General features: G+C 56.2%; 9 protein-coding genes across 9 annotated transcripts; 5 read left to right on the forward strand and 4 right to left on the reverse strand.

Annotated features, from left to right (window-relative positions):
- Positions 1–157: 157 nt before the first annotated feature.
- CMQ_1561 (sh3 domain containing protein) lies at positions 158–2,701 on the reverse strand (the record flags this gene model as incomplete). The annotated part of the gene is made up of 5 exons (XM_014318640.1): positions 158–1,071; positions 1,166–1,390; positions 1,469–1,526; positions 1,595–2,562; positions 2,659–2,701. The coding sequence occupies 5 exons, from the start codon at positions 2,699–2,701 to the stop codon at positions 158–160; spliced, it is 2,208 nt and encodes a 735-aa protein (XP_014174115.1).
- Positions 2,702–3,711: 1,010 nt separating this feature from the next.
- CMQ_1406 (uncharacterized protein) lies at positions 3,712–4,725 on the forward strand (the record flags this gene model as incomplete). The annotated part of the gene is made up of 1 exon (XM_014318485.1): positions 3,712–4,725. One exon carries the CDS (start codon positions 3,712–3,714, stop codon positions 4,723–4,725), a length of 1,014 nt encoding a protein of 337 aa, XP_014173960.1.
- Positions 4,726–5,253: 528 nt separating this feature from the next.
- CMQ_590 (NAD dependent epimerase dehydratase family protein) lies at positions 5,254–6,640 on the reverse strand (the record flags this gene model as incomplete). The annotated part of the gene is made up of 6 exons (XM_014317669.1): positions 5,254–5,386; positions 5,445–5,728; positions 5,790–5,896; positions 5,971–6,052; positions 6,114–6,239; positions 6,305–6,640. The coding sequence occupies 6 exons, from the start codon at positions 6,638–6,640 to the stop codon at positions 5,254–5,256; spliced, it is 1,068 nt and encodes a 355-aa protein (XP_014173144.1).
- Positions 6,641–7,063: 423 nt separating this feature from the next.
- CMQ_759 (ion transporter) lies at positions 7,064–7,733 on the forward strand (the record flags this gene model as incomplete). The annotated part of the gene is made up of 2 exons (XM_014317838.1): positions 7,064–7,398; positions 7,472–7,733. 2 exons carry the CDS (start codon positions 7,064–7,066, stop codon positions 7,731–7,733), a joined length of 597 nt encoding a protein of 198 aa, XP_014173313.1.
- Positions 7,734–7,985: 252 nt separating this feature from the next.
- Positions 7,986–10,167, reverse strand: CMQ_1291 (RNA polymerase 2 transcription elongation factor; the record flags this gene model as incomplete). The annotated part of the gene is made up of 3 exons (XM_014318370.1): positions 7,986–8,783; positions 8,846–9,758; positions 9,893–10,167. 3 exons carry the CDS (start codon positions 10,165–10,167, stop codon positions 7,986–7,988), a joined length of 1,986 nt encoding a protein of 661 aa, XP_014173845.1.
- A 762-nt stretch (positions 10,168–10,929) lies between these two features.
- Positions 10,930–11,645, forward strand: CMQ_1510 (ubiquinone biosynthesis protein; the record flags this gene model as incomplete). Its single annotated transcript, XM_014318589.1, has 2 exons — positions 10,930–11,034; positions 11,112–11,645. The coding sequence occupies 2 exons, from the start codon at positions 10,930–10,932 to the stop codon at positions 11,643–11,645; spliced, it is 639 nt and encodes a 212-aa protein (XP_014174064.1).
- A 227-nt stretch (positions 11,646–11,872) lies between these two features.
- Positions 11,873–13,081, reverse strand: CMQ_666 (eukaryotic translation initiation factor 3 subunit; the record flags this gene model as incomplete). The annotated part of the gene is made up of 4 exons (XM_014317745.1): positions 11,873–12,022; positions 12,089–12,430; positions 12,492–12,972; positions 13,032–13,081. The coding sequence occupies 4 exons, from the start codon at positions 13,079–13,081 to the stop codon at positions 11,873–11,875; spliced, it is 1,023 nt and encodes a 340-aa protein (XP_014173220.1).
- A 1,365-nt stretch (positions 13,082–14,446) lies between these two features.
- On the forward strand, positions 14,447–17,546 carry CMQ_1326 (c1 tetrahydrofolate ligase; the record flags this gene model as incomplete). Its single annotated transcript, XM_014318405.1, has 5 exons — positions 14,447–14,570; positions 14,662–14,682; positions 14,751–14,788; positions 14,850–17,377; positions 17,438–17,546. The coding sequence occupies 5 exons, from the start codon at positions 14,447–14,449 to the stop codon at positions 17,544–17,546; spliced, it is 2,820 nt and encodes a 939-aa protein (XP_014173880.1).
- A 377-nt stretch (positions 17,547–17,923) lies between these two features.
- On the forward strand, positions 17,924–18,753 carry CMQ_422 (kinase-related protein; the record flags this gene model as incomplete). The annotated part of the gene is made up of 2 exons (XM_014317501.1): positions 17,924–17,999; positions 18,098–18,753. The coding sequence occupies 2 exons, from the start codon at positions 17,924–17,926 to the stop codon at positions 18,751–18,753; spliced, it is 732 nt and encodes a 243-aa protein (XP_014172976.1).
- Between the last annotated feature and the right edge of the window lie 480 nt (positions 18,754–19,233).

Genomic DNA, 19,233 nt, shown 5'->3' on the forward strand with positions numbered 1-19,233 from the left:
ACAGACTACGGGTATACGAGAACACAGTGAGAGCCACAGGAACACAGGACAGACGCGTGTTTATGCATGGGAATAAAGAAAACAAAGATTGAAAATGCCCAAGAGCCGCCATCTCCAGCATACAACCAAGTAGGAAAACACCCCCAACACCTCCATCTCAGTAGCTCACACGACCCGTCCGACGGTAGTAGTCGTCCGCAACCGGGCCGCCCGGTGCCGTAGGTGCATTGGTAGACGGCATGTACGCCCGGTACTGCGGCTGGTCGATCGAGGCGCCAGGAACGGCTGGTGCCGAGGGCCCTGACGGTGCCGACGGTGCCGACGGTGCCGGCGGTGCTGACGGTACTGACAGTGCCGCTGGCACGTTGGCGCTCGCTGGGATGCTTGGCAGCCTCTGCCGGGCATCGTAGTAGTTGTCAGGAGCAGGTGGCGGCGAAGTCGTCGGTGGTGCTGGTGTGGCCGTTGTCGGCGCCTCGGGAACCGAAGAATACGGAGCCTGTGCTGTCGGTGGATGCGAATAGCTGACGTAAGCAGGGTAGCTGGTCGGCAGCCTCGGGGCGTTATCAGGCGAAGGACTGCCGGGCGTCGGGCCCGAGGGAGCAAACTGGTCCGGAGAGTGGACCGAGGACGTGTAGGTGGCCGCAGAGGCAGGTTCAGTGCTGGCGCTGTGTGATACGACGGGAGAGTCGTAGGCAGAAGTCGAGAGCTCCTGTGGGTTGCCATGGGTGCTCTGGGGACCGCCAGCCATCGGCGCTTGTTGTGGATGATAGGGCATGTATGAGCTTGTGGCCGGCTGCTGGGCCGAAACGTTGGTCTGGAGAGGCGACGGCTGCTTTAAGCCACCGTTGCCGCCCGATGGAATCCGATGGTGTTGTTGGCTTTGGCTCAGGTAGGCTTGCTGCTGTTGCTGCTGTTGCTGCTGCTGTTGTGGCGACTGTTGTTGAGGAGGCAACTGCTGCTGGGAGGACTGCTGCTGCTGTGGTGCTGCTTGTGCCGACTGGACGTCGCTGTTGGCCAGGTAGAACGGCACAGGGGTCGCGGTAGCGCCTGGCCGCTGGAAGTTGGCTTGGTCTAGGTCTCGTCAGCAACAAGGTAACATGGTGAGCTTCCTCCCTTGTCCCCACCTCTTCTCTCTCTTCCTCGCTCGGTACGATCTATAACTGACCCTGTCGTGGTCCTGGAGTGTAGTATCTCTGATCTGGCGGGCCGGTCGGAGCTGCATAGCCGGTCAGGCCGCCAGGGCCAGCAGCATAGCCCTGTTGCTGCACCTGCGGCCGTATCGCGTACTGTTGGTAGCTGTGCTGTGGCGGATGGGCCATGGATGACTCCAGCAGGGCCTCATAGTCACGCCGCGCCTTGATAAACTTCTCGTTGAGCTGGGTGAAATCGTCTGGCGAATAGGACTGTCAGCATACACAAAGACCAGACCGGCTCTGATAGGGGCAGTGAAGTGACAAAACACGCTCACCCTTTTTCTGCGAGTACTTCTCGATCAGCTTGATCAGCTTCGGCCGGATGGCCAGCGTCTGATGGTACAGTTTCTGTCCCGTTAGCAGGGCGACCAAAGGAAAGAGAGGGTCTGGGCACAACCAACCGAAATCTCGTCACTGTCCTCCTCCCGGGATCCCACGTTGGAAGCGCTCAGGAGGGTCAGCAGCTTCTCCACGTTCTTGATCTCAGCAAAGACCTCGGCCTCCATCTGCGCCTCACGCTGCAGCTCATCGGGCGACGGGTCAGCCAGGATCTCCACGTAGTTGAGCGGGAAGATGCCCGTACGACCCTTGAGCGAACCACGCCACCAGTCACGGTAAACCGACTCGAGCACGGCGATCACGTCGCCCTTCTTGAAGTCGAGCTCGTCGGGCTCGGACGCGGCAAAATCGAAGAGCGCCCGGACGCGGGACACCGTCGCCGCTGTCGAGCCCTGAGGAGGCGCGCCAGAGTCCGACGCTCCGGGCATCTCGGCAGGGCCAGCGGGACCGCTGCTGCTCGCGCCTGCAGCCGATCTGCCAGCCGCAGCAGCCGATGCGCCGCCTGACGCGCCCACGACTTTTTTGGACTCGTCGTCTTCGAGCGACAGCTTCAGCGCCCGCTGCAGATCCTCCTCCTCCCGTTGTCGGTCGAGGTCGGTGAGACTATTCTTCTGCGGGGCCGACGGCGGCGGCTGCAGCTGCGGCTGTGCCTGCTGGAGTCGCACATAGGCGTCCTGCATAATGCCCAGGTCGGTGTTGCTGCGGAACATCTCCGTCCACTCCTTCATGCGCTCGAGGATCTTGAGCCGCACCAGGTTGTGCGTGTTGCGGTCGTTGGCCAGCTTGAGGAGGGCGTCGGTGAAGGCGCGCGATGCTAACTCGCGATGCAGAGGCGTGCCGCAGTTTTGACTCAGCGCGTTGGCCAGCTCCAGCGTGTAGAGCTGCACGTTGGCATTGCGATGGGCGAGCCGCTTAATCAGGCTCTGCACCGCCTCCTTGGGGCCGTTGGTGGCATCGGCTGTCACCCGGTCGCAGACCTCGATGATCGCGGCCCAGTCCTCGGATGTCGAGTTCTCGTCAGTCGCCTTGGCTGGCAAAGGGAGGGCATGTTAGCAGCAGCTGGGGAGAGGGCGAAATACGGGAGGCGAGCATCTGCGTCGCATCTTGTGCAGTGCCGGAGACATACCGACAGCCTCGTCAAAAGGCCCGGGAGCTGCGGCGCGAAACATCGTGGCAGCGCGACAGAGCTACAGCGGTGAGGCGAGGAACAGAAGAGAAGATGACGTTCTCAAGCCTATTCGTGCCTGGGAGAAGACTTCCGAGCAGGCTAGCTTCTCGCAGTGGTCTGTTTTTTTTGGCAGGCCGAGGAGTGCGACGGGAGGTTCGGCAAATCACGGCTGGTGTAAAGCCTAGAAATCGAACTCGTGGGAGGGTCGTGGGATGGTCGTGAGGCAAGATGACGAAGGGGGGGTTAAAAGCAGAAAAGAGGAGAGATGGATGGCTAGTTCAGAATACGGCAAGGATGACTGGAACCAGAAGGCGCAGCAGAGTGGGAAGGAACTGTAAGATACGGAGTACGGTAGTGAGCTCGGCGCAGGAGCCCCGCATAAAAACAGGCATCCATTCAATCGCTTGGCCTCACGTGGCATGGCTGGCTCCCGAGGGAAAGAGGCTACGGCCATTACGCGCCAATGCATTGGAAAGAAAGATGCAAATGTCTGACGATCAGCCTTCTTACGTGTACTCGGAACAGCACATCGCACAGGCCTAATGCACCGTTTAATGGCTGTGAAGAATCTGCGATGCTATGCTGTCAGGACATGGAAATGATGACCTGAGTATACGAGTACTTGTCGTCATTGTCGTAAGTACGCCGTATCTTACATATGAGCCCATAGGCATTCCCGGAATTAGAATCAGCGAGAAATAAGGGAGGTGGAGTACATAGCTACACGTGACCATGATTCTGCCATGTTGTTGTCAGGCTTCCCCACGACCGCCTGAACAGGCCAATAGGAAGCAGGCTGGCGTCTCCAGGGCTCCTCTTTTCGACCTTTCCGCCCTACAGTTGATTATATTATGTCTCCCAATAATATCGGCGAGGGGGAGGCAAAATTGACTTTTCCCTCAGAACAACAAGCCTGCCCTCCTGACGGCTGGAAGCGATCGGCTCAACACGACACACCACAACGAGCCCTTTTAAACCTCCGATCCGAAACGCAGCCGCCCAACCGACGCCATGAGCCACAACGGTCCTGTCGAATACCCCGAAGAGCTGCTGAGTGTCTTCAAGGCGGCCGCATTGTCGGTGACCAAGCTCTACAAGACGTCCACAACCGCCCAGGCCAAGGCACGGGTCGACGGCTACCAAGACTGCCTGGAGGACCTTCTGGCCCTGCTCGACAAGGGCGGGTGCGATGTCCGCGTAGTGCGACGATGGGCCGCCGAGCGGCTGGACGGCCGAGACTCGATCGTGCCGACGATCGAGAGCGAAGACGAGGTCGACAAGACGGATGCGACATCGACGCCAGAACCCCAGCGACGAGACAGCCGCGACAGCCGCAGCGGGCCTAGCAGTACCGGCAACCACGACACCGCCATGCGGTCGGACACCGGGTCGCCCTCACCATCGACTCTGCGAACGGCAGCGATGTCGACGACAAACGGCAGCAATTCAGCAGCCGCAGCCACAAGTCACGCCGCCAGCAGCAGTAGTGCGGCCGTGAAAGCACCTGTGGTCTCGGCCAACCCCGGAAAGACGTCATCGACACGAGCACGGTTGCCATCGGTGGCCGAGAACAGCGACTGCGACTACCTCGAACCCGTCGAAGTGTCGGTGCCTATGCAGGGTGCCTTTACCTTTCGCGCGCCCATGGCCTACCCGCCCGAGTCGTACCTGCAGCTGGCCAACCTCGACCTGTCCGACAAGTTTTCTGCCGGCGGCCCTGCCAGTGCCAGCGAGCCTGGCGCCGATCAGCAACAACACACCCCTTCCGCGGCCGCTTCGCCCACCTCTTCCGCCTCTTCCTCCTCTCCACACGGCTCGAAGCCGGCCTTCCGCGTACGGCACTCCGGCCCTGCACGCTTTGGCTCGCGAACCATAAACTCTGCCCGCATCGGTCGTGGCAACGCCGCCGGCACCAGCCAGAAGCGGAAGCTCAACGTCGAAGAGATCTTTGACCTGGCCAGCTTGGGCTACGGCAAGGATGTCTTTGGCCGGGCCGGGCCTAGCAAGCGCCCTCGCCAGGGCTAGCTGGCCTGACGCTGCTCTCTTGTCCCTCCCCCCCCTCCCTTTCCTCGACCCTTCTCCCCATTCCACCTTCACAGCTGCTGCGGCTGCTCGCATTGGACCTGGTGGCACATTTAGCAGGATTTTTTTCTTCGGCATACAGCCATACCAGTTTTCGGGCAGATTGATAATTTGGGCATTAATGTTTTGAAATGACAGCAAGAGGAGGCCAATGCGTTAGAAGCGGGTATAACTAAACTGTGCTTAGGTGTTTACTGTAGAGGGCGAGTCATTTTTCCCGGTCTGTTCTGGGAGCATGTACAAAGGCGAAGGAACTTAGCATAGGTACATAGGCGACGCGGTTATGGGTGTGGAGGGTCTGCATTCAACAATATCGCTTGGCTAATTCGTCGATGGCACTGACAAGAGCGTGGCACAGGAATACAAAAAACACAAGCAACACATGATGAGCCTCCCAAAACGATACAGAATGTGATTGGCTGTCTTTTAGGTCCTATGAGTGTGGGTAGACGACACTGTAAAGAGCAAGGCTCAGAGCTTTGTCCTATCGGCCAGAACGTCGAGAATCAAGGCAACTTCATCGTCGGCTGCATCGAGAATGTGTGTCGGTGGATAATGAGGCGTCCAGCCGACCGACTTGCCGTGCTCTGGTTCGAACATGCATCTACATGCAGATGATCAGAAAGCTGCCGAACAAGGATTGAGGGTGTACTCTGACTTACATGCCGCCCAGCATCAGGCGGACCAGCTCTGCCGGCTGGCCAAGCGCGGCACCCACGTTGGCCAGCGCCGTCTCGTCTGCCGTCTTTACGCTGGCATCATCGACGATGCCCCAGCGGGCCAGCGCTGCCGCCATGGCGACGTATATGTCCTGCCAGGCGACGCTGCCAGGAGACGCCAGGTAGTATCCGTTCTTGCCGTAGTCTGGATTCTCTTCGGCCAGGATCGCCCGCAGGAGGTGGAAGTAGAGAGTGGTCGTGTCGAGTATGTGGCAGACAGGCCAGATCTGAAGAGAGAGATGTAAGAGAAAAACTGCTCTTGGGAAGATCCAACTCGGTTGTCCTCACCGTCTTGTCAGTGTCGACTTGATACATCTGTCGGGTTCCCTGGGCGGCCTTGACAATCTCTACCGTCTGGATAGAGATCTTGTTGCCGAAGCCTAGTCCTTTGCCATCTATAATCGCCTCTGGTCAGATCTTACTCGCGGTTTTTACTGACGACCGTCGGCAAATTTTGCATAGCACATACAGACGATACACAGAACAAAGATGTATGTGCGGATGCCCTTGGCCTCGCCTTCTTCCACGATCGTGTTGTTCGTTTCGACGGCCTATAGCTTTAGCATCTCCTCCAGACACTAGCAACCCTGAGAGCTTGGGACGCTTTCTCACCATTCGCATAAGATCCTGGCTAGGTATCTGGGTTTTCTGAAGAGCATAAATGCTCAGGTCACTGTCTGAGAATGTCCGGTCTGATGGAGCGCCCGCCATGTCAGAGAATATCTTTGCACCGCTTGTCTGCAGAATACGCTGTCAGGAAACAAGAGCCTATCAGAAGTGTCTGATCAGCAGCATCACCATACGTGCAAGAGGTGAACATCCTGGCCCGTCTTTCGCCGGACCTCTGCCAGTGCATTGATAAAGTAGAGCTGCGCCTGGGGGTGCATGACATCCGACAGCCAGAACACGACCGATATGTCGTGGCCAACGACGGCAGTGAGCACGGCAGCCGGGTCGTAGGCGTCGAAAGTGAGGCCCTCTGCACCGTACGCCCGAACGGCTTCTTCCTGTTCGGGCTTGCGCACGAGAGCATAAAGCTTTGTGTTTTCCGGGAGCTGGTCTCTGTGTTTGGCCAGATAATATAACAGGCTGCCGCCCAGATATCCAGAGCCGCCGGTGATCAGAACATTGTGTCCCATTGTGATGTTGAAAAACAGAAGAGTTTGGTATTCCCGACCACCGTAACCCGTCTGCTCGTCTTCATTCTGCTATATATTCACCCTACTTCTCCCTTCTTTTCCTTACATAGACATTTATCAGGATCTCGTTCACTTGGACTGCTGACTAATTGGCCGATGACCAATGCGGCTGACCGTTGACCTTACTAAAAAGACATGCCAGAGATAGCAACTGGGATATTGTTGCGCCGGTGCACAGAGAGCGATCTGAACCTGTCTCTTTAATTGATTGTACCAATTGCAACTCTGATCGTGAAAGGATCTCTTGGCGATCTGCCCCGTCGGATCATCCTTTCGCCTCGCTGTGGCATCACAAGGCTAGCCGGTCTTGGCAATCTCGGGACGCCCCGTCCTGGTAGCAAGAGAAGAACGACCAACAGATCGATGGCTGACAGCGAGTACGTCGTCCTCCTCCCGGACGGAGGGCCGCCGACGACAGCCGCAACGACGCCGGCAGCAGCCCGCTGGACGCGCTGGCGTCGTCAGGCCCAGCACTACCTCGAGTCCAAGGAGAAGCACTACCTGATCCTGGCGCTCGTGAGCCTCGATGTCCTGGCCATCCTGACCGAGATCCTGCTGTCGCTCATCACCTGCGACACCGGCACCGAGGACCTGCCGTGGGTCGAGCCGGTCGAGAACGTCATCAAGATCTGCGGCCTGGTCTTTAGCTGTCTCTTTCTGATCGAGCTTATCGCCAGCGTCTGGGCTTTTGGATGGAGGTCAGCCTTTCTTTCTTTCTTTCTTTCTTTCTTCCCCTTCCCATTCCCTCCATCACTAACATCCCACCCACAGCTTCTTCTCCGCGTGGTTCCACTGCTTCGATGCCTTTGTTATCCTGATCAGCTTCGTCGTGGACGTGCTGGCACACGGTGTCATCGAGGAGATCGCGTCGCTCGTCATCGTCCTGCGACTCTGGCGTATGGTCAAGATTGTCGAGGAGCTGAGCGTTGGCGCTTCTGAGCAGATGGAAGAGCTGGAGGCGCAGGTCGAGAAGCTGGAGCAGGAGAAGGACGATCTTGTCGCCCGAGTGCGCGAGCTGGAGCAGGGCAGCTGAAGACGCGTGTGTGTCCATTTGTTGCGATTTCGATCTCTGCATTTTCTCATGGATTTCTGCTTCTCCGAATGATGTACGCTTTCTGTCTGACAACTTTCAGCTTCACAGGCCCTTCCCTCTCGTTTTGTCTTTCCTGCTTCCTTCCACTTCCTTGCCCAGCTTGTTTTCTACCCTCTGCGCTAATGATAATCATACAAGAATTATAAACGAAAAATATATATATGCTGAAACGATCCCCTCTGCCGCAAACCCTTAGTCATCCATAATGTTTTCGTCGATATCCAGGTCCAGGGACGCAATGATGTCGTCATCGACAATGGGACGGTGAATCGTTGGCAGGCCGCTTTTCGTCGTCGGCCTCTGCTGCAGCTTCGCCAGGTGCAGCAGACCGCCGCCGTTATTCTGTGCCCCCAGCTGAGGTGTCCCGTTGGCCGGTGTCGTAGCACCACTGCCAGCCTGACTGGCTGGCTGGCTGGCCGGCTTCTTTTCGGGTCCCTGGTCATTCACGTCATGCACGAACTTGGCTCGCGTCCGCACTCGTCGTGAATGGTCCTCCTCCACTTCCTCGCCTCTCTCGATTTTGCGATTGATCGCCCGCACCTTCGCCCGCTCCTTCAGCTGTGCCTTGCGCACCGCTTCGGCGTTGCGTCGTCGGTTCTCAGCATTTAGCTGTGCCAGCCGCTCCTGCTGCGACAGACCCCCGCTGCCCTGATCGCTGCTGTTGCTTGCCTGGCCAACTTGCGTCAGCGATGTCTTAAACGCCAGCCGCGGTGTCTCCAGGTGCTGCAGTTCCTCCTGCAGCTGCTCTGCGCGCACAAAGTTGCCATGCGCCTTGGCATCCTTGATCCCATACTCCAGCTTCATTCGCTCGACCCCGTTGAACCGGTTCTTGAGCGCCTGCTGCCGTTGCACCTTCTCGGTCAGCTCGTCCTCGGTCCAGCTTCGATTGATCAGCTTGTTGATGTCATCTGCCTTGTTGAGAAGGATCCCCTTCTTAGGTATTGACACGTTATCAACGTGGCATATCTTCTGGTAGCGGGTCCATTCAGACTGACAACTATGTTAGCTCGATAACAGACAATAAAGCAACAGGAACTCGTTCTAATCCTCACCTCGGTAAATGGACCGTCTGAACACGCAAGGAAAGGCCATTCCCTCTGTGCCTTTCCGTGCGCTGCCTGCACGTACTGATCCGTGACAAGCAGTTGGCCCTGGACTCCTGTGATCGCATAAGGCTTGCCCTTGGTAAACCCCTTGACTAAAGCCATCCGATACACCGGTTCGCGAGTCTCCGGGTCTGGGCCGATGGAGATTCGAACAAACGTCCCCGAAATCGCAGTGTTGAAACCGGGATAAAAGCAGACTTGGCTGAACCGGGTTCTACTGAGCCGCACCCGTTCGATGTCCCGCAATTCCACCGTCTGGATCGCTTTGGCTTCGGGCGAGCGAGATTTGCGTGTTATCTTTGCCCACTCCACCTCGCTGTCGTCGTCACCGTCCTCATGGTCGTGGCCACCTATCGGGGATGACCGATCCTTCCGGCGCTCGCGATCCTCCTCCCGTCGACGGTTTCGTTCACTCTTTTCAGCCCGCCGGTTCTTCAGCGTGTCCATTGCCGAGTTCGTCTCCCCCACCTTGGTGCCGCCCACTTTGGTGCGTACCCGCGATGTCTTTCGTTGGCCTTCATCCAAGTCTGCTGCGCTCGCCGAACGCTTCTTCCGTTGTTCATCGTTACTAACGAGCTGCCTGAGAAGCTTGTTCTGGTGGATGCGGTCCTTTTCTTGAGCCCTTTCAGCCAGAATCTGCTCCCGTTCCACCTCGCGCATGTTCATGATTTCTTCCTTCTCATCCAGAGACATAAACAGTCCGTCGACGGGATACTTGTGTTCATCGTCGTCGTCGTCATCGTTGTCGCCGCTGGCAGCGCCTCGGCCCTTTCTAGGGGCCGCACCAGCATCAGAGTCGGAATCGGACTCATCCATGGGGGCTGACTGAAGTGAAGCCGGAGAAGCAGGTGCTGAGGAACTGTGAAGGAAATGTGAGCCCAGGGTCATTGACTTTCGAGGCGTGGCGCGAGCATCGAAACAACATCCATACGGAGGAAAGAGGCACCACGAAACATTTGTTAAGAGGCACTCCATGTCCTTAGAACCACTTACGCTTCTCCTTCCTCCTCCGACTCATCATCCTCATTTGCACGCCGCTTAACCTTCTTCGCAGGCGTCTTCTTAGCGGCTGCGCCTCTGGAAACAAGCGTATCATTCTTTCTCGTTTCGGGCGTGGCATTCCGCGATTCCGAGCCGCTGCGGCTGATGTTCATTTGAACGTCATCGTCGTCGTCGTCGCCTGAGTGCCGCCTCTGGTGCTGTTCCTCTTCGTCCGACGAAACATCGCCACCAGCCAGGGCGAGCAGCTCGTCATCAACGTCAGACATTTTGTCTCAACTCTTCGGCTAGATGGAATGGTGGTATGGCGTTGAAACGGTGATGTGGCTCCCCGTCCGTGGAGAAGGCTGCAACGGAGGCGCGTCTGCAGAAAGTCACAATTCGAATGCAGAGCCTCAAGAGATGAATTGATCTGTCACTTCGTCTAACGCTGTTCCAATAGCAATTATGTAAATACTATTCTGGAAAGAGTTGTCGCATCTGAATACCAAATGCGTAACTAGTCGAGTTCTAGCAGCTGCTTGTCGTTGCCAGATTGTTCGAATTTCTTTGCTGATATATCATTCTCTGCGAAGCTGAGAGGCATTGGTATTCGCGTTTCTACTCCGTACCCCTACTTCCTCCATACGACTACTCCTTAGCGCTTTTGGGTAAGCGCCGCTTTCGGTTAATTAAAACTCCGATGCGGATACAAGTAGTCATCATGTGGCGCATAGTGGGGCTAAGCCACTGAAGCTATTCGAGGCTTCTCCATGAAACGATTCCAGCACGAGCTTCTCTAGCCCTGTCACTGTGCTGGTAGCTTCCTCTCATATCTTTAGAGGGGTATAAATATTAGACTGTACGCAATGTCACGAACGACGCTCCAGGCTACCCGTCAATTGGGCAATCGGATGAATCTGTACACGCCTAGTGCACCATTTACTTCCTTTCAATCTCGATCCTGCCCGCGATGCGGGTTGTCCACTGTATCAGCTCGCCGTTTCGCATCGGTAGCTTCTGGCACCGAGGCTGGCAATAAATCCGCTGCGATGCCCCCAGTACCTCCACCCGTCTCGATTTCATCGAATGGGGATAGCAGCAAGCCGAGGCGAAAGCCGCTGACCCAAAAGCAGAAAGACTTCCTCTCGTCTGCGGTACGTATAACACTGCTCTTGAGGAACGGCTACATCCACAATTGGCATGCACAAACTGATGTGCACTGTTTGTCCAGCTCAGAGTCAACCAGACCGGCGAGTTGGCTGCAACGCTCATCTACGCAGCTCAGATGCCGCTGCTGACCCGCACGCACCCACACTTGCGGCCCCTCATGAAGCACATGTATAACCAAGAGAAGGGGCATCTAGACACGTTCAACAAGCTCATCACAAAGCACCGTGTCCGACCGACGGCGCTGTACCCTTTCTGGTACGCCGCAGCAACCGGACTGGGCTGGTCTACAGCATTCCTAGGTCGCGAAGCCGCCATGGCCTGTACAGAGGCCGTGGAGACGGAGATTGGCACACACTACAATGGGCAGATCCGTGAATTGCTCGAGATGACTTCTGAGTGGACGGCTGAGGGGTACGATGTAGGACCCGAACTGACGGACCTCATTGAGACGCTGCGACGCATTCGCGACGAGGAGCTGGAGCACCTCGACCACGCCGTGGAAAACGACGCCAAGAAGGCCGAGCCGCATTGGCTGCTGACGGGCATCATTCGAGCCGGCTGCCGTGGTGCCATCTGGGTCAGCGAGCGGGTCTGAATAAGGACTGGTGTTGGCTGGATGGCATTTCTAGTGTATATTGTGTACTATGCTACCATTTCATCTCCCGTATCCCGTTCATATACGCACACAGTGACAAATAAAGATACTCGATGAATTTTGCCCCTGACCAAAATCCCAAAAACGCCGCGAATGTATAAGCAAGACCCAGGAAGCTCCTGCAAACACTCCTTCGCATAGAATACCACTCTCTGCCCGAGCGACGCCTATTGTTGCAGGGCCAGCCGGTTCGCGCGCTCCCTCTCCACCTCGTACACAAAATCAAAGTAGCCCTTGTCGAAGTGGTGGACACGGACGTAGCCGTCCTCTCCACCGCTTGCGTAGCCCTTTCCGGTCGGATCTGCCGCAACGGTGTTCTGCATGCTGTCAGAATATGCTTCACAAAACAACATAGATATTCGTTTCTTGAATTTGAAACTTACCAAGGGGCCGAAGTGGCCACGGACACGACCGATCTCGTCCTCGAAAATCTTGTGGTAAAAGCGTGCCTCGAACTTTCCTTGGCGAGCGGCAGTCTGTGTCACCTCCATAGCAGCCTGACCACCGCCAAGAACGACAAAGTCCTTCTTGGCCGTTATGCAGGCACTGTTGAGGGGTGTGTCGGCAACATAGGTCTTGAGGACAGTTAGGTCGCGGGCAGCAAGAAGCTTGGCGGTCTTGTCCTTGGACGCGGTGATGAAGTAGGTCCGATCCTGTCCCCATTGCAGGTCCGTCACTTGCATGTTGAGGTCGTGAACGGCAACGTTGTAGATGAGGTCGCCAGTCTATGATGTGATTAGAACTAGTCAACATGGAGTCATCAAACAGGGGACACAAAAAACGCACCTTGCCGTCATACTGCGAGACAGAACCATCCTCGTGCCCAGCAATAATGTACTTGGACAGGTAGCTCCATCCAGCCACAGTAGCCTTGCTCTCGTCGCAGACAATTGTCATGGACTTCTCTTCGCTCTGCTCAGCCTCTACATCGACCTTGATGTCCAGCACAACGATCGTGCCAAGGTAGCCCATCCGCTTCTCGGTCACGCCCAACAACTTGGTTCCGTCCTCGTTGAACTCGACGCGCTTGACCGCAGTGGGGAACTCCCACGTCTTGAGGCATTTCCCCGTCTTGATATCCCACAGCCGAATCGTGTTGTCGGCCGAGCCGCTGGCCAGAAGAGTAGAAGTGGGGTCGGAATCGATGGTCCAGATGGCACCCTGGTGACCGTGGTAGGTTCCCAGCCGCTCGCCGTTGTGGGAATACCAAACGCAGATGTTGTGGTCCTTTGAAACTGAGAATATCAAGTCGCCGTCGAGGTTGTATCTAGAAGCAGGAAGCATTAGCCGAATTCGGCCGTGTCGTTCACGAATCAAATAACATACTTCACCTGGGTGAGCGCACGCTCGTGCCCAGATAGCAAAATGGGCCGCATGTTGAAGGTATCGTGAAACTAACGGGTCGTGGTGGTGTCTTGGGTCGGACCAGATTCGTCGTCGTCTGTGGCGTCGTTGGCGATGTTTTACTTTTTACGTCTTTTTTTTCAGGGCGAATCGAACTGCTTGTGGAGTCTTGTGCGCGAGAGGTAGAATGGCGGGGCAAAGGGACAGTCATCCAGGGCGTGATCATCCAGTCACGTGTAAAGTGCAAAGAAATTTCAGGATCATGTGACTGTTTGTGGAGTTGCGTATTATCTTATCATGACTCGAACGTCAAATCACTTATGTATGTACACTCCGTACCTTGCTGCAAGATGTTTCGTTGCCTCACCAATTAATGACACATATGTTTGAATTTCAGTCTAGACATCCCATCGTTTTAGTAGAAGCAGCCTTGATATTACCGATCGCAAGCCATGTGTGGCAATAAGATGTTACCTTCCTGCTCCGTTGCCTCCATCTGTTTCTAGAGCGCATTTGGCGCTATTCTTACAAATAAAGTACCGGCTCGTCATGGTGTTACTTTAGTTGAGTATAGCGTTTATTTCCTCTTATTCTTTTCGTGTACATCGTCCCTCTGTGCTGTGTGTCTTGATCTCACCTTGACAATCCTGTTGGAGTTAAAAGGCTTTGAGTTTCTTACAACTTTAATTGTTCTTGCATTTAGCAACTAGGCTCCGCAAACGGAAGGAACCATACGTTCGTCTCTAAATGGCCTTCTGCTAAACGCCAGTCTAGCACTTTTTCGAGTCAATGGCGGGTCTGGGGCATTGCTCCTAAAAACAATTTTTTTTTTCAGGATTGCCTGTTTAGGCATTAATTCCTAAAGAAGATTCTTACCAATTGCCTCGTTTCATTACCCCTCCGATCTACTCCAGACAAGCTACGGCCAAGCGCGAGCAATGGCACCGCTGCTGCAGCATCACAGGGCACTATTGGCTGGCGGTCATGCAAATAAGCGAAACCTGACAGCGTCGACCTCGGAGATATCTCTGCGTTGGAGTGTTGGTTGCTCAGTAGCGCCCATATCCAGGTCCGATTTAAAGCGCTATCGCAAACATCCACTGCCAAACCCACGAAGCATCCTTCCTCACTGCACGACATATTGCCTGGCCGAAGCCTACCCCACTACGACCAGTAGGTATTACGTCGGTCTTGATAACACCAGCTCCCATCACTTAAGGGCAACAACGGTGTCGGACCAAATCCCCTTTCTGGCAAATTCTTACTCTTCTGGACGAAGCTGTACCACAACTGCCCTTCCCACCTACAGCAGTGTATTGCGCGCCACGTCTGCTGCATGCTCAATTTCCCGTCCACCTGCTTCTGATTCTCGACGGTTCTCTACTTCTCCTTCCACGATGGCGGCAGTAAAGCTTGACGGGACTGCGATCGCGAAGAGCATTCGGGAGGCGCTTCGTACCGAGATTGCTGTGAAGCAGAAGGCCAATCCTTTCTTCCAGCCCAGCCTCAAGATCATCCAAGGTACGGATTCCTTCTCCTAGTAGCCGCAATTCATGTCCCTGCCTCTGCGTCTTGACTCATCCTTTTGCTGACATGACTGCAACCACTGCAGTGGCCGATCGGTCTGACTCAAGTATGTTGACCCTTTTTTGCTTTCAGCGCCTGCACGACGGGACAAGTTCCGTCTAACGAGACCCGTAGCAACCTATGTTCGCATGAAGTTGAAGGCCGCCGAAGAGGTATTGATGCTATGCTTCCCATTGACCACTTGGAATCGACAGACTAACTTTTTTTTGGTAGGCTGGTATTAAATGCGACCTTATCCACCTCCCAGAGTCTACGACGGAGTCTGAGATTCTTGAGGAGATTCTCCGGCTCAACAGAGACCCCAGCGTCCACGGCATCTTGGTTCAGCTTCCTGTGCCAAAGCATGTGTCGGAGTATGCTGTCACGTCGGCTGTCGCCTTGGAGAAGGACGTCGATGGTTTTGGCACCAACAACATTGGCGAGCTTTCCAAACGCGGTGGCCGCCCTCTCTTTACCCCCTGCACGCCAAAAGGCGTGATGCGCCTTCTCAAGGAAACTGGCATCAGCTTGAGAGGCAAGCATGCCGTCGTTGTTGGCCGCAGCGATATTGTCGGCAACCCGGTAGCCTACTTGCTTCGGCATGCGGATGCTACCGTGACCGTGTGCCATTCGCAGACGGCCGATCTTGCTTCCCACTTGAAGCTGGCAGATGTAGTTGTTGCAGCCATCGGCCAGCCGCAACTGATCCAGGGTTCCTGGCTGAAGCCTGGTGCTGTCGTAATTGACGTGGGAACGAACTTCATTCCCGACGCAACCAAGAAATCCGGTCAGCGCATGGTTGGCGACGTTGATTACGAGTCGGCGGTCCAGGTAGCGTCATACATCACACCTGTCCCAGGTGGTGTCGGCCCCATGACTGTGGCCATGCTCATGCAGAACGTATTCGATGCGGCGGATAACTATTTCAAGAGCCAGAAGGACCGGCACATTGTGCCGCTGCCTTTGAAGCTCCAGGATCCTGTTCCTTCGGACATTGCTGTGTCCCGGGCTCAACACCCGAAACAGATCACGCGGGTGGCTGCCGAAATTGGCATCACTGAGGGCGAGCTCGAGCCGTATGGTGCCTACAAAGCCAAGGTCGACCTCAGTCTCCTGAAGCGTCTTGGACACCGTCGTGACGGCCGCTACGTTGTGGTCACTGGCATTACGCCGACGCCGCTTGGTGAGGGCAAGTCGACGACGACCATGGGTCTTGCTCAAGCACTGGGCGCCCATCTGGGTCGCGTCACGTTTGCCAATGTTCGCCAGCCGAGCCAAGGTCCTACCTTTGGAATCAAGGGCGGTGCCGCTGGTGGTGGCTACAGCCAGGTCATCCCAATGGACGAGTTCAACATGCACCTGACCGGCGACATTCATGCGATCACGGCTGCGAACAACCTCCTGGCTGCTGCCATTGAGACCCGCATCTTCCATGAGAATACACAGAAGGATGGACCGTTGTACAAACGCCTCGTGCCGGCAAAGAACGGCAAGCGGGCGTTTGCCCCGATTATGTTCCGGCGGCTGAAGAAGCTCGGCATCGACAAGACGGACCCGGACACTCTGACGACGGAGGAAATTCGCCGGTTTGCCCGCCTGGACATCGACCCGGAGACGATTACGTGGAAACGCGTCCTGGACGTGAACGACCGTCACTTGCGCGGTGTTACAGTCGGCACGGCCCCGACGGAGAAGGGCCAGACCCGGGAGACGGGGTTCGATATCTCGGTTGCCAGCGAATGCATGGCGATTCTTGCTTTGAGCACAAGCCTAGCTGACATGCGCGAACGGCTGGGTCGCATGGTTGTGGCTACGTCGCGGGCCGGCGACCCCGTCACTTGCGACGACATTGGCGCGGGTGGTGCCCTGACGGCTCTGATGAAGGATGCCATCAAGCCGAATCTGATGCAGTCGCTCGAGGGCACGCCGGTCTTCGTGCATGCTGGGCCGTTTGCCAACATCAGCATCGGCAACAGCTCCATTCTGGCCGACAAGCTGGCACTCAAGCTGGCCGGCACAGAGCCTGACGAGGACGCTTCGACCAAGGCGGGTTTTGTGGTGACGGAGGCCGGTTTCGACTTCACGATGGGTGGCGAGCGTTTCTTCAACATCAAGTGCCGGACATCGGGACTTGTTCCTGATGTGGTGGTTATTGTGGCTACCGTACGTGCACTCAAAGTCCACGGTGGCGGGCCACCGATTTCGCCGGGTGCGGCCTTGAATGCGGTCTACCGTCAGGAGAACGTGGAGATTCTGCGCAAGGGCTGTGTCAATCTGCGCAAGCACATTGAGAACGCCAAGAGCTACGGCGTGCCTGTGCTGGTGGCCATTAACAAGTTCTCCAGCGACACCGAAGCCGAAATTGCTGTCATCCGCGAAGAGTCGATGGCTGCTGGCGCTGAAGATGCCATTTTGGCGAACCACTGGGCAGAGGGTGGCAAGGGCGCGATCGATCTGGCTCGTAGTGTGATTGCAGCGAGCGACTTGCCCAAGAACTTCCGACTTCTGTACGGCCTCGAGGACACGGTGCAGGAGCGGATCGAGAAGATCGCCAAGGAAATGTACGGCGCGGCAGCGGTCGAGTTCAGCGAGCTGGCGCAGAAGAAGGTGGACACATACACGCGCCAGGGCTTTGGAAACCTGCCTATCTGCGTGGCCAAGACGCAATACTCGCTGTCCCACGACCCCGACCTGAAGGGCGCTCCTACGGGCTTCACCATCCCGATTCGGGATGTCCGCATGGCTGCCGGTGCAGGTTACCTGTGAGTATCTTTCCTTCTCATTTCTTCTGTCGTATCTCGCACTCTTGCTAACTCGCATAGCTACGCACTTGCTGCGGACATCCAGACCATCCCGGGTCTGCCAACAGCACCGGGCTACCTCAATGTCGATGTCGACACAGAGACGGGCGAGATTGACGGCCTCTTTTAGGCGAAGACGGAAACTGGCACTAAAACGCATTGTGGATCTTCAACGGCATCGCATTGCATGGCTGCCGTACTGCTGTGAGAGCAGTGGTTGCATTTGTTAAATCTGGAGCGTTCTGGGCGGCGAATCATCATATGTTCTACTTGACATAGAGGGGGGTCATCTTTCAACAAAGGTGCAAGATTTGGATATTCGGATATATTATTCAGAATCTATAAAAATAAAAGAGATTATTACAAAGGAACTGCCGCCAAAAGTAACTGCCGGCAGACCACGTGTATTTTACCGTGTTCCGCACAGTGCGTGAACTGCTATTATCGTACTTCTCCGACCTCGTCATATCAGGTGCGAATGTCCCGTACAGCCGGCATCCCGCAACAATGGAGGCCCAAGTCAACCGGCTGGTGGAGAAGCTATGGGTAAAGTATCTGGATACAGCCCCGAGCCAGCGACTGTGTGAGTCTGCGTATTTGGGCGGATGGTCGGGCAAAAGGACGAGTGAGCCATGAAACGAAGCAAAAGTTGGTGCTGACGTTGGGTTGATCGATATGCAGTGATCGCCATCGGCGGGATCCCGGGCTCTGGGAAGACGACGCTGGCACGGATGGTCGTGGCCGGGGTGAACAGGCGCCAGGCAGCAGAGACGCCGGACGCCGAGCCGGTGGCCATGGCCGTTCCGATGGACGGCTTCCATCTGACGCGAGCGCAGCTGTCAGCGATGCCGGACCCCGAACGAGCGCACGCCCGGCGTGGTGCCGAGTTCACCTTTGATGGGGCGGCCTTTCTGGTGTTGGTGCAGCGTCTGCGAGCGGAGGTGTCGGTCTCGTCGTCCCCCTCATCGCCCACTCCCTTCATCCTGGCCCCCTCGTTCGACCACGCGGTCAAGGACCCGGTCGCTGATGCCATCGCCATCGGATCGCGCCAGCGCATCGTCGTGTTCGAGGGCAACTACGTGTGTCTGGACCGCGAACCCTGGCGCTCGGCTGCACGGAAGATGGACGAGCGCTGGTTCGTCGATACGCCCGATCTCGCCGTCGTGCGGGCACGGCTGGTGCGGCGACACGTGGCCGCAGGCATCGTTGCAGACGAGGCTGCTGCTGGGTTGCGCGCAGATAAGAACGACCTGGTCAACGGGGCCGAGATCTTGCGCGAGCGGCTGGCAGACGTGGACGAGCTGATCGTCAGCCGGGAGGATGCGTCATGGGCGTGAAGGCGATGGAGGAAGGGTATGCGGGGTGGAAAGGATCCCAGTGTGGTGACGTTTTTGTTGTGCATCAGCTTGGATGCAGCACTACGTCGGCATGGACTCTGTCTCTGTTTCGTTTGCAGTTCTTTTTTCAAGGCGTTTCGTAGCGTCGGATCAGATTGTTCTCTTCTTAGGACATGCAACTAAGCAAGTCTGCTCGAAATGTCTCTCAACGCTTACGCTATGTTTCGCCTGGCTGGATGCTGCTGTCTCGGCAAGAGGCTACACAGCCTCGGTACGTGTCTCGTTGCCCCTTGGTATGCATTAACATGTCCCTGCGAGCTGTTTACCAACCTTGGGTTAGATCACATAGTAAGCTTCCGTACTAAGCTGCCCTCGGCAGAAGAAGACTCGACATGGATTGTGGGTCGATTGGGGAAAATACGATTCGACACACATTTCGTCAGTCGGTTGCAAGCATTGTATCCCCACTGTCCATACGAG

Source organism: Grosmannia clavigera (genome assembly GCF_000143105.1).
Source record: "Grosmannia clavigera kw1407 unplaced genomic scaffold GCSC_140, whole genome shotgun sequence".
In the NCBI taxonomy this organism is placed as follows: domain Eukaryota; kingdom Fungi; phylum Ascomycota; class Sordariomycetes; order Ophiostomatales; family Ophiostomataceae; genus Leptographium; species Leptographium clavigerum.